Below are 12,856 nucleotides of genomic sequence, written 5' to 3'. Positions count from 1 at the left end.
TTGACCATTTTATTTCTGATTCTTTCCTAATGATCCCCACCATGGAATTTGCCTTTTTTTACAGCAGACACACAATGGGTCAACATTTTCATCAAGCTATCCACCATAACCCCATGATCTCTTTCTTGGTCAGTCACCACCAGCTGAAATTCCATTAGCATATACATGAAGTTAGGGAGTCTTGACCAAGTTAGGGAGTCTTGCACTTTACACTTGCTGACATTGAACCGCAATTGCCATTTTATTGTCCATTCCCCCAGTTTAGACAGATCCTTTTGGAGATCTTTGTAATTCCTTTTTGTTTTAACCACCCCACATAATTTTGTGTTGGCCACCTCACTGTACACCCCTAACTCCAGATGGTTTATGAACAAATTTAAAATCCCCATTCCCAGTACAGATCCTTGGGGAAGCTCTCTGTTTACCTCCCTCCATTGCATGGACTGATCATATATTAAGGTTAGAAATGAAATAATTTAAATGAGGGGGATAGCTTTCATAGAATAATAGAATAGTAGGGTTGGAAGGGACCTACAAGACCATCGTGGCCAACCCCCTCCTCAATGCAGGAATCCAAGTCAAAGCATCCCCGACAGATGGCTGTCCAGCCTCGTCCTGAACGCCTCCAATGTGGGAGTGCCCACCACCTCCCCAGGTAATTGGTTCCATTGTCATATTGCTCTAACAGTCAGGAAGTTTCTCCTGATGTTCAGCTGGAATCTGGCTTCCTGTAACTTGAGCCCATTATTCCGTGTCTTGCACTCTGGGATGATCGAGAAGAGATGCGGCCTTCCTCTCCATGACAACCTTTCAAGTACTTGAAGAGCGCTATCATATCTCCCCTCAGTCTTCTCTTCTCAAGGCTAAACATGCCCAGTTCTTCCAGTCTCTCTTCATAGGGCTTGTTTTCCAGTCCCCTGATCATCTTTGTTGCCCTCCTCTGAACCCTCTCCAGCTTGTCTGCATCCTTCTTCAATTGCGGTGCTCTTCATTCTGTGCTCGTGGCAGAGATCTACCTTCACAAACCATCAGGAAAACCAAGCTCAGATGGTTGCTCTTTCCTATATCACCAGGGCAAGTAGATCACCTGCCATGAGATTCACATGTTAATTTTGTGTAGGTTAGGATCAGTGCCAGGTCCAGGGTTTTGAGGGCCCTTCAGCAAGACACCCTCAATGTGCCCTCACCCAGTGAGCCTGCCTTCTCACCACCATTTTCCCCAGCTGCTCTTGCTCCTCTCACCTTTCTCATCATTGCTACCACTTGCTTGCTCGACAGGCAGTGTGCAAGCAGGCCATGGCATCTACTGCTCTTCACCACCACCATTGTCTGGGCCGGAGCGAGAGGCAAGCGATCGAGCAGGTTGCAGGGCTGAAGTGGAGGAATGACTCCTGAGGGCTCTTATTGGGGGGCCCTTCCAGGGTGTGGGCCCTTGGCAGGTAGCCAACCATGCCTGCCCCCTTGACACCAGCCCTGGTTGGAGTGTGGGGTAGGCTCATAATGTGTGTGTGTGTGTGTGTGTGCGCGCGCGCGTGCAGGCATTTCATATGCATGTATTGGAATTGATATATTCAAATCTATGTAACTACAATTTTTTTTTATTTTCCTCTTCATGGTTTGGTTTTGTTGAAATTTTACGATTTAAAAATTAATTTAAAAAATGAATGAGAGAACATTTTCATCCTAATTTACAGGGCTCCCCCTGACAAATTATCACTGGAGTGGAGGGGTGTCACTTTTTTTCATGAGACACACACCCTAGCCCTAGATATAACTCACAGAGTGGTAAGACTGGGGAAGTTCAAAAGGTTATTTACTGTATCTAGTTTGGCCCTGATACAAAGTAGGCCCATCTATTCATGAGTACCCCATAAGTCAGCCTTACCAATTCAGGTTACGATGTGCCCCAAGCATAGAGAAAGTATACTGCAAACAAGCAGTTGCTCATACTAAGCCTTGGAGGAAAAAATATTGGTGACTCATTCATTCTCCATCCCTTGGCCCAGTTACATATCAAAATGCTCTTTATATCTGAGCAAAACAAAACAAAAACTGGCAAACGTTTGTCCCTTTTTGGCATTCTGTTTTGCCTCTTCCCATTATCATCCATATGTTCAGAATGCTGATTTCTCTAGAATTCTGGCAGCTCTAAGTTGGCAACATTAACAGTATGGCATTGCAAGAAATAAAAATGCACTCATGGTTGTAAAAAATGGCACTTCTTTTTCTCCAGGTGGTCAAAATGATGATCGTCGTTGTGCTGACATTTGCAGTCTGCTGGCTACCATACCACATTTACTTTATAGTGACTGGTATCTATGAGAATTTGAACCGGTGGAAATATATACAGCAAATCTACCTGGCCACCTTTTGGCTTGCCATGAGTTCTACCATGTACAATCCCATTATCTACTGCTGTCTCAATAAAAGGTAAGGATAACTTCTAAATTTATTAAGCATTTAAGAATCACCTGTCAGATTGTGGGGGATCCTGGGCATTTTCTTTTTACTCATCAATTTGTCAAATCAAGAAGAGGAAAATCAAGAAAAGAGGAAAGATATAAGAAGAGAAGAGCCCTGCTGGATCAGACCAAGGGTCCACCTAGTCCAGCATTCTGTTCACACAGTGGCCAAACAGCTGCTCATGGGAAACCCACAAGCAGGACATGAGTGCAGCAGCACCCTCCCACCCATGTTCCCCAGCAACTGGTGTACATAGGCTCACTGCCTCTGGCACTGGAGGTAGCACATAACCGTCAGGACTAGTAGCCATTGATAGCCTTTTCCTCCAGGAATTTGTCCAACTCTCTTTTAAAACTATCCAAACTGGTGGCCATCAATACATTCTGTGGTAGCAAATTCTATAGTTTAACTATGCACTGTGTGAAGAAGGACTTCCTTTTATCTGTCCTGAATCTCCCACCAATCAGCTTCATAGGATGACCCCGGATTCTAATAGTTTGAGAGAGGGAGAATAATGTCTCCCTATCCACATTCTCCACACCATGCATAAATTTGTACACCTCTATCATGTCTCCGCTTACTGACTTTTTCCCAAGCTAAACAATCTCAGCTGTTGTAACCTTCCTTCATAGGGGAGTTGCTCCAGCCCCTTGATCATTTTAGTTGCCCTTTACTGAACTTTTTTTTTTCCCTACTGTATTTTCCCCCATTCTATAAAGCCTTGGATATCCATTATATAAAGCCTTGGGTATCTCAGAGCGAACTCACCGAAACATACACTTCTGCCCGGATCATCCATCTGTAATAATTTGTTTCTGTTGCCTTGTCACTTTCACACAAGGCTTAGTCCATTGCAATGTGCAGAGTGTGGTGTGTGGAACCAGGAGGCTATTAGTTCCTACACAGATACATGAAATACATGCAAGATATGGGATGGCATCCCAGGGGCTTTGCCATTGGTGTCTGCACATTGAACAGGACTCCCTGTTCAGCATGTGGGGGTGGGGGTGGGTCAACAGGTCAGGGTGATGTCAAGGCAGGGGTAGCAGGATGTGATCCCACCCTTCCATTCTTTTTAGTATATGCATGGATTGAGGAATGACTGAAGAAGGCTTCTGAGCTGATCTACCAATTCAGCAGTGTCATATGGTGCAGCCTTTCCTGGGCTATATAACCTCAGGCCACAAGCTGAATATCATGTGTTATGAATGCTCAACCACCACAACAAAAAAATCCTCCAGAAAATTAACCTGCCAGGGAGCAGGCTAGACCTGCATAAAGCTGGGATGGGGGAGCCTTTTCAGCATGAGGGTAATTTGGCCCTGGGCACGGACATCAAGGGCCACATCCCAGCAAACTGGGCAGGGACACTGAAGGCATAAGATACACATACACACACACACATTCTCTCTAACACATACATACACACCTACCATTCACACACACTGGGAAAGGCAAGCAGAGAGCAAAGCCAAACCCAGCTTTGCTCCCCACCCACCCCCAACCCCACCCCATTTAATCCCACTGATTACATTTCTATACCACCCAATAGCCGAAGCTCTCTGACGGTTTACAAATATTAAAAACCATTAAAAATGTATTATACATAATATAAAAACCTATTTACGTACAAACATATAAAACAGACACACACATACCTGAACCATTTTTAATCAATAAGAAAAATCTAGAACCTGATTAAAACCTCATCATATGCTGCCAAATGCCTGAGAGAAGAGGAAGGTCTTAACCTGGCACCGAAAAGATAGCAATGTTGGCTCCAGGTGGGCCTCATCAGGAGATTGTTCCATAATTGGGGGGCCACCACTGAGAAGGCCCTCTCCCTTGTTGCCACTTTCCAAGCCTCCCTCGGGGGGGGGAGGGGGCTTAACATAAAAACATATAAACAGACAGCACACACAGAGACAACATATATCTAAAAACACTTTTAAACTATCAACCATAAGACAAATCCAGGAACTGATTAAAACTCATTATATGCTGCTGAATGCCTGAGTGGAGAGAAAAATCTTAACCTGGCACTGAAAAGATAATGTTAGCACCAGGGAGGCCTCACTGGGGAGATCATTCTATAATTGGGGGGCCACCACCGAGAAGGCCCCCTCCCTTGTTGCCACCTTCCGAGCCTCCCTCAGCCACTGCACTGTACTACCTTAATTCTACCTACCCACCTACCAAGCCCACTTTTTTTTGGAAGCCAGTGGCTAGTTGGTTTGTTGGTACACCTGAAATGCATTAATATTTGGAGCTTCTTTTATCATTGGCAGAAATGGTAGGTATTTGATGATACTTAATATGGGCAGGCTCGTGTATTCACTTGTGCGTATTAGACTGCAGGGTAAGGACCCAAATACATTAACATCAATGTATGTGCCAAACCAATTTTGTGTCTATGCCAGGAATGGGCAGACGTCAGGATCAGTTTTGTTTTTTTGCTAGAACCTCAAGATCTACTAACCAGTCCCAAGGGAAAATATTGGCTTGGGGACCAGGCATACACTTAGAATTAAGGGACAGATTACCCCTGAGCACATGCTCAGCCCAGGAATTTATTTTCAGTACCAGCACTGAGCTCACTGTCCCTTTCATACAAATATCCCTCTCATTTTGCAGCCTGTTTCGGGGTGGAGGGCCCTTTTTCATTTATTTCTAGTGTTAAACAACTGGGACTCAGAACCCTTGCCTATCTACTGGAAATTACCAGAGATCTACTAGTACATCCCAGTTTACCTTCTGCCTATCCCCGACGTATGCCATGGCATTGCCTCTAGCGTCATCTGACATTTCTTTGAACGTTCCCAAACTGAAGCTGCAATCCTATGCAATCCTTCCTATCCTATGTGGAAGACAGCAAAAACCAAACACCCTGAACACAGTAGAATGTCCTTTCAAGTAAGTATGCATTGGATCAAGTTGCAAATCTACCAAGAGAAAAAGCATTAATTCACAAATGGAATCAGCACATAATTCAATATTGAGTAACTGTTGCAGAATTTGTTTTGAAATCTGTTTGAGAAGAGTCCTGAATAGCACATTCTGATTGCTATGGTATGCATGCAAATACTTTAAGATGATTGCAGAACACATATTCCACCTTCTTTCAGCATCTTGATAAAACACCTGTCTGTTGCAATCTCATTTAATATACACCAGGATTTGCATCTGGTATAGAAACACTGATGTCTTGTTCCCCATACCTCCTCATCAGAACAGAATATGGGCCAATGCATTTTTAATACCGGTATCTGAAACATTCATGATGAAGCTATTTAGTAATTAATTTTCACAGTGAGCTTCAATTCCCTGTACTTTTATTCACAGCATTTTTTCTTATATCAGTGCTATGTGCACTCAAGATAATCTTAGGCATGAATGGGACAACCTCTGTTCGAAAGAGAAGCATTTAACCAGCTGTACTGTCAGCATGGAGCTAAGTGAGGCCACTGGTACCCAGGGATGAACAGATCCACCTGTTTCCAGTCCATGTCAGCTTCATATGTCCATTCCATCCTGTTTTCTGTGAATTTTTAAAAATGGCACATACACAATTAGATTTAAATGGCATGCATTTCCCCCTGAACGACACATTTGTATGCATTTTATGCTGAAATAGGTATTTTTATATGCATTTCCCCCCTAAAATATGTATTTTTGTACTCATCACAAAATTCAGAGAAGTGCACAGTCCGAAAGATAACTGTGTTCTGATCTGTGTATTAGTCTGGGAAGTGCAAGGTTGGTTCAATTTGGGTGCAATCCTGTCAATTTCACCCTTTGGTGATCAGATGCCCCTGAACTCGGAAGCCTCTGATCATCCAATGCAGGGCAGGAGGAGAGACAGAGGTTTGCTAGACAAGCTTTTTTACTTTGCTAGACAAGCTTTTTTGCCCATCTAGCTAGGGCACTTCAGAGGGGGAGGGAAGAAGGCTGGAGAAAGCTCAGGATAACTTGTATCCAGTCCTCTACGGTCTCCTCCCCTTCCCATCCACCAGAATGCCCCCTTTCCTCCTCCCCCAAGATCACTTTGCCAACCTCAGAGGACAGCCAGTGCGGTTCTTTCCATGCTGACTGCGAGGGGGCAGGGGAGGTGGTTCAGATCTCTGACTCCCCCTTCCAAGGTCGAAGTACTGTCTCCAACCTTGGAAGGGGGGATCTGAATAGTCCCTGGGATGTTTGCCCAGGGACTATAGGATTGCTTTCTTAAAGATGTGGACCAATCAAAATTATCCAGCATTCCTAGTGGTGCCATCAGGGCAGGAGTTTGGGACAGCTGTCCATGGCTCCACTCAGCAGAATGAACAGGAGGGCCCTCAAATGCAGCAGGGCTCGCTTACCACATTTTGAAGTAAGTGAAGTAATACACATTGCCATCTAAAGAGGGGGACCCTGTAAGAGTCTAAAATTACCTAACTGCTCTACTGATTGAGGGCCGTTTTATATCTTCAGCAGAACTAACTAAAAAAGCTTTTCCTAGACTGTACTACTTCAAGGTGGAGGTAAGAGCAGGGGATTATATTTTGGAATGCTTCCCCTCCCAAAACACACACAGAGAGAGAGAGAGAGAGAGAGAGAGAGAGATGACATGTTAGTGAGAAAAATTCGGAAGATTTTCTGAGTACGGCCATGACATACTCATTTTCTACAGGCAGGGAGTTTAATCCATGGAAAGGTGTTTTTTAAAAAAACAGCGCCCCACTTTCAGCGTGATATGATACAGTCTAGGAAAATATATTATTTCACTCTACTGAATGTATATACTGGCCCCAAGTCTATCTGACAAAACAGATTAAAAAATATATTTTATCACATTTCATGCTGTCATCACCACCCTTTCTGCCTACACAATGACACTTGGGGTTGAAGAACCATGAATGGGCCCCAGTTTCCTGATGGCTGTACAGAATTGTATGCCGATTTCCTTGAAATCAGACATAGAATGTCATTGGGGTTGCTTTCTTTTTTTTTCTTGTTTTTTGGCCTTTGACAATTTGGAATTCAACAGGTGAAGGTTTCCTCACAATACAGTGGCTGGAGCAATGGGCTTCAGTTTGGGAAGCAGCAAATTCTTCCTCCATTGTAAAGTATGTTGAAAGGCATCAGGCAAGTCACTATCCCTCAGCCTGACCTACATTTTAGGGTAGTTGTGAAGTTAAAATGCTCCTCTAACAAATGCTAGGAGTCATTAAAGCTACCGGGCCAGCCTTTCCCTTCAGCAATACTGTCAAGTGTACCATTTGAAATTATTTTGAATTATAGACACAGCAACCCTTCGTTACTGAGTCAGATGACACTTTAAAGACTACCAGATTTATTGTAGCACAAGCATATGCTGCAATAAATCTGTTTGTCTTTATGGTGCTGCACAAGATTCTTCTTTGTGTTTACTGTAACAGACTTAGACAATTTCCCCTTCTACTGGAATTTGCCTTCAGAACTGATGCAAGACTTGTGAATTTTGGACTCAAAAGTACAAAATGATTGGAATTATATTATAAGAAATTATTCCTGGCCCTTCTGCTTCCTGCAGCCTCATTAGTTGTTCCCTGGCATGTGAAATAATTTTGAAATCTCTAGATTAGCCAGTGAGCTGCCTTTTAATTTTCCTCTGATTTTGACACAGCCACTTTTAAAACATGTCCATCAGAATATTCCAGCCAAACCACATCTCTCTCCTTGCTTTTCAGTGCCAGGATTTAGCCTCGGAACATATGTATGACTAGTAAAGAAAATATTGTATCTGTCCGTGTGCAGAGTATCTTTCCTTTCCTACTGAGTAAACACAGACCCTTGTGATGGCTGGCTAGGGATGTACAAGAATTTTGTTTCAGTTCTCAGATCATCCGAACTTGCCCCATTTGCAACCTGAATGCAAATACGACTGGGAGCGCATCTTTTGGAAAAACGTTTGTACGGTCCCGAACTTGCTATCGCGTTCAAAAACTACACTTAAAAAAAAATACACACTTTGAAATGCGCATTTTAAAAAATGCTCATTTTTATGCTTTAGTTGGGGGGGGGAGTGCACACCTTTGAAAAATACACACAGCAATATGAACTTTTTCCATTTGAAATGCACACTTTTCCCATTTGAACAAACTGAAAAACAGATCACAAACAAAAACAGGAGTGAGCGGAACTGAGCTTCAAAGTGAAATACAGAGAATTCCATTGAGCTTGAACGCTGCTGGTTCTTCCATCTCTATTGCTGGTTGTTTTATAATCTGAATATTTATCTAGCATGATTTTACAGAGGCAGATACCTAGCCTGAGCCTTTGTAGCTAGATTAAAAGGTCACATAAACACACGCACGCACACAAACAACAGGAGGCTTTGCATGCATCCAAAGGCCACAAGATTTTGAGAAGTAGGATTTATTAAGGCTCCATGCCAGTTTACGCCATGTAGAACTTAAGCAGGATCTTCAGAAGTCACTCAAACAAAAGGGATAAAAATGTGGAGCTAAGAAGGCCAATTTGTTAGTAACAGAGTATCATAGAATTTTAGAGCTGGAAGAGACTTTGGAGGTCATCTAGTCAAAAGCCCTGCTCAATGTGGGCTTTACCATGCAGGATGCCACTACAGCATCCCCATCAGATAGCCATCCAGCCTCTGCTTAAATCCAGCCTCCAGTAAAGGAAATTTCGCCACTTGCCCAGGCAATCTGTTCCACTGCTGTACAGCAATCACTTAGGACATGTCTCCTAATGTTAAGCCAAAATCTGCTTCCTTGCAATTTCGACCCATTGGTTCTAGTCCTGCCCTCAAAAGCAACAAAGGACAACTCTGCTCCATGACAGCCTTTCAGATATTTGAGTGCTACTATTGTGTCTCCCCTTAATCTTCTCCAGGTTAGCCATACAACTGTTCCTCATGGGGCTTGGTTTCCAGATCCCCTCACCATCCTGGCTGATCTCCTCTGGACACATTCCAGTTTATCTACACCAGTCTTCCCCAACCTGGTGCTCTCCAGATGTGTTGGACTACATCTCCCATCATCCTTATGAATGATGGCAGTTGTACTCCAACACATCTGGAGGACACCAGGTTGGGGAAGGCTAGTCTACATCCTTCTTAAATGCTCTGTCCAGATGCATACCGTTTGATGAACTGTCCTGCACTAAAATATTCTTACAAAACGGGTCAGATTTCAAGTAAAATAAATCCACTGTCCCTGGATGTCTTTATTTCAGGTTCCGAGCTGGTTTTAAGAGAGCTTTCCGGTGGTGTCCTTTCATTGAAGTTTCTAGTTACGATGAACTGGAGCTCAAGACGACCAGGTTCAATCCAACCAGGCAAAGTAGTTTATACACAGTGTCCAGAATGGAATCCAGCATGTCTGTAGTATTTGACCACAGTGATGGAGAAAGCACCAAGGCCAGCCGCAAGAAAAGGGCTCCTTCACAGGAAGCCAGCTTTAATGGCTGCTCACGCAGGAGTTCCAAAGCCACGTCAACTGTGTCAAGTTACATCAACTCTCCATATACGTCAGTGGATGAATATTCCTAAAGCCTTACATGAATGTATGATGGATGTGGGAGAAAGCAGTATTGCTAATTATTAAGACAATGCTATTCTGCCTTAGAACCAAACATCCAAGCTTCCAGAAGGCAACCAGGCATCAAATCCTGAGCACTGATTGCATGTGTATATATCTATTTATGTCATCCTAAGCCTTCTTTGTGCTTTTGAAAGACGAGGACCAAGCCCTGTTTACATCAGTATAATGACATCGTGTCATGCTGTAAATTGGAATGTTTACGTGAACTTATACAAAATGGGTGGGATGCAAAACAAGTTAGAGCCCAGTGAAAGCAACGTGAAAAGCTAACTTCTGTCTGATTTATTCATGGACTGTAGCCCACTTCATCAGATGCATGGAGTATTATGGAGAGTTTCAGATTTATATACAGTACATATGCCAGAAAAATTCTTAGTCTTTAAGGGAGCAATCCTATGGGCCTAGACTACTTCAGGTCCCTGGATCTGAGGTTGGAGATAGCACTCCAACCTCGGATCTGGGAATCTGTGCTCCACCTGCCTCCCCCTCTCCTTCACAGCTGGCGCGGAAAGAACCACACCAGCTGCCTGAGGTCGAGGTCAGGAACTCGACCTCAGAGTGAGGGTAAATGAGGCATTCCATGGGGAGGGGAGAGGCTGGGATTTGAGCAATCCTGAGGCTTCTCCATCCTGCTACCCACCCCCTCCGGAATGCCCCAGCTAGACAGGCAAAAAAGCCCATCTAGCGAAAATGCAGTGTGGGAGAAGCAGCAGAGATCACCTCCTCCATTTCTCCCGCTCTGCACTGGAAGCTTGTAAGCCTCCAGGTTCAGAGGCTTATGAGCATCGAGGGTGAAAGTCACAGGACTGTGCTTTAAGGAGCCTAACATGGCTGCCATCTAGTACTTGTTAAGTCTCATTGATTTCAATGGACCTAAATGTAATTTACTTGCTCTGGATCCAACCCAATGAAACCACATTATATATGGTGAACCTTTTACTTGGAATTGGGATGATCAACGGCCCTTTCCTGACATGCTGAATTGGAAACGTTATCAACTAGAATGGCACAACAATATTACCAGCATTAGCTTTATTTTTTTAAAAAAAAAACTTTAATTTTACCAGTGAGAATGTTTTTAAAAATGGTTCAAATCCTTTGAGTATCAGATTTTGCTAATCTTCACTATAATAAAGCACAGCTGGATCAAGTCTTCACTGTCTAGGTGAGGATCAGCCAACCAGTCTGCACGGGGGCTGCTGTGTATAGGGTTGCTAGGTTCCAACCCTGAGATTTGCTGCATCGCTTTAAAACAGCCTTCCCCAACCTGGTGCCCTCCAGATGTATTGGACTACAACATCCATCATCCCTGGGTGGCATGATCATGCTGTTATGGATGATGGGAGCTGCAGTCCCATCATCCAGCACATCTGGAGGGCACCAGCTTGGGGGAGGCTGTGTTAAAACTACCAAACAAGCATGAGACACAGCAGCAGTGGCTTTCCTTGCCCACTCCTTCCCTGGTCCTGTGATTTGAGTTCCTTCCCCACATGTTGCACAGCAGGTCTGGAGTCCTGCTTGGTACATCAGATGGTGGGGGGTAGAAGGAAGGACCGTAATGGTCTCTCCCCCTTCATCCTTACTTTTAAAGACATACAAGTCATTTCTGAGTTGCATTGTGGCAACCCGACTCCTGCACTCTTAATGGTTGTACAGAAGAATGGCACAAACTGAATTCCGCCAAGTACTTGTGCTGTCCTGTGATCCTCCGGTGCACACTCTTGCTTTTTACCAACCCTAGACAGGTTTCAAACAGCACATTCTGCTGCAATTATCTTTCAAATGGGAGCATTGACTAGGGGAGGGAGCAAAGAACATCAGTGATGAAGGAGGACTGAAGACATTCACGTTCCAGATGGCAGAGTTCTGTAGGCCAAATTTGTCCCAAGGGCTAATAGAGGTTGACCGTGGTACTCCACCTTGATCTAGGTGGCAGAAAAACCTAAGTAGTTGCTTTGATCTAATGTTTGGATCATTATGGTGTAATTCAGCATTATTCGGGCTGCTTTCCACTCCAATAGCACATCACTTCTCTCCATTGGTTTTTAAGTGTTTTTATATTATCGGTCCTCCCAAGCTTTTAAGCGGATCAACAAAACACAAATGTTTGTGCCAAGAGTGTCAGTCCTGGCCACTCAGTTAACAGGCTCTGCAAAGACAAACTTTTGAGTTGCTATATTAAGGCAATTTCTTCCAGCCAACACAGTACAACTCAGCAGTCGCACTCAGTGGCCGAGGGACAACACCGCGTTAAAAGAAACCGAAGACAGGCAAAGAACACGAGCACATGCGAACATTGCAAGGGCGTTGTTCCCACTTAATTTAAACCAGTTTTGTTTGTACAGGTTTGGGTTATTGTAATTTTTTGTGAAGTAGGTATCTTTACAAATGTGCAAATGTTAAAAAAAAAAAAAAGGAGAGAGAGGTCTGTGTCCAAAAACTTCTCTTTTTTTGCTACTGAAATATGATACAATCGTCTGCTTTTACATGTGCTGTATTCTAACATTTCATGGTACAATGTTTCTGCCTTGCTTGAAAGACCCATAATCCCAGATGTTCTGGTAACCATGGAGGTCATTGATCACACTCGTTATTTGTTACTTCTTTACAATGTTGTCATGTTTTTGCATGGCAGCCTCATCAATCAGGTGCCCTCCAGAGGTTTTGGACTACAACTCCCAGCATCCCCAGCCAGCATGGCCAATGGCGAACACATCTGGAGGGGACCAGGTTGGGGAAGCTGTTGTACAATGTGTTCTACTGCTCTGTCCCTAACAGTTATGAAGATGCATAGTCAAGCTGGAGAGGACCAT

General features: G+C 43.7%; 1 protein-coding gene across 1 annotated transcript in view; it reads left to right on the top strand.

Annotated features, from left to right (window-relative positions):
- Positions 1-12,478, top strand: part of TACR3 (tachykinin receptor 3) — a 69,333-nt gene extending 56,855 nt beyond the window's left edge. The window contains exons 4-5 of the mRNA XM_084860242.1: positions 2,234-2,430; positions 9,676-12,478. Of these exons, the coding sequence (XP_084716368.1) occupies positions 2,234-2,430; positions 9,676-9,991 (513 nt within the window). The 3' untranslated portion in view covers positions 9,992-12,478. The remainder of the gene's footprint in view (positions 1-2,233; positions 2,431-9,675) is intronic.
- Positions 12,479-12,856: the final 378 nt, after the last annotated feature.

The sequence above is a fragment of the Heloderma suspectum genome, chromosome 5 (assembly GCF_057233095.1).
Source record: "Heloderma suspectum isolate Gila_16-S chromosome 5, 16-S_ref, whole genome shotgun sequence".
Taxonomy (NCBI): Eukaryota; Metazoa; Chordata; class Lepidosauria; order Squamata; family Helodermatidae; genus Heloderma; species Heloderma suspectum.
Note: the sequence above shows the minus strand (reverse complement) of the source record. Positions and strands in the feature narration are given on the sequence as shown.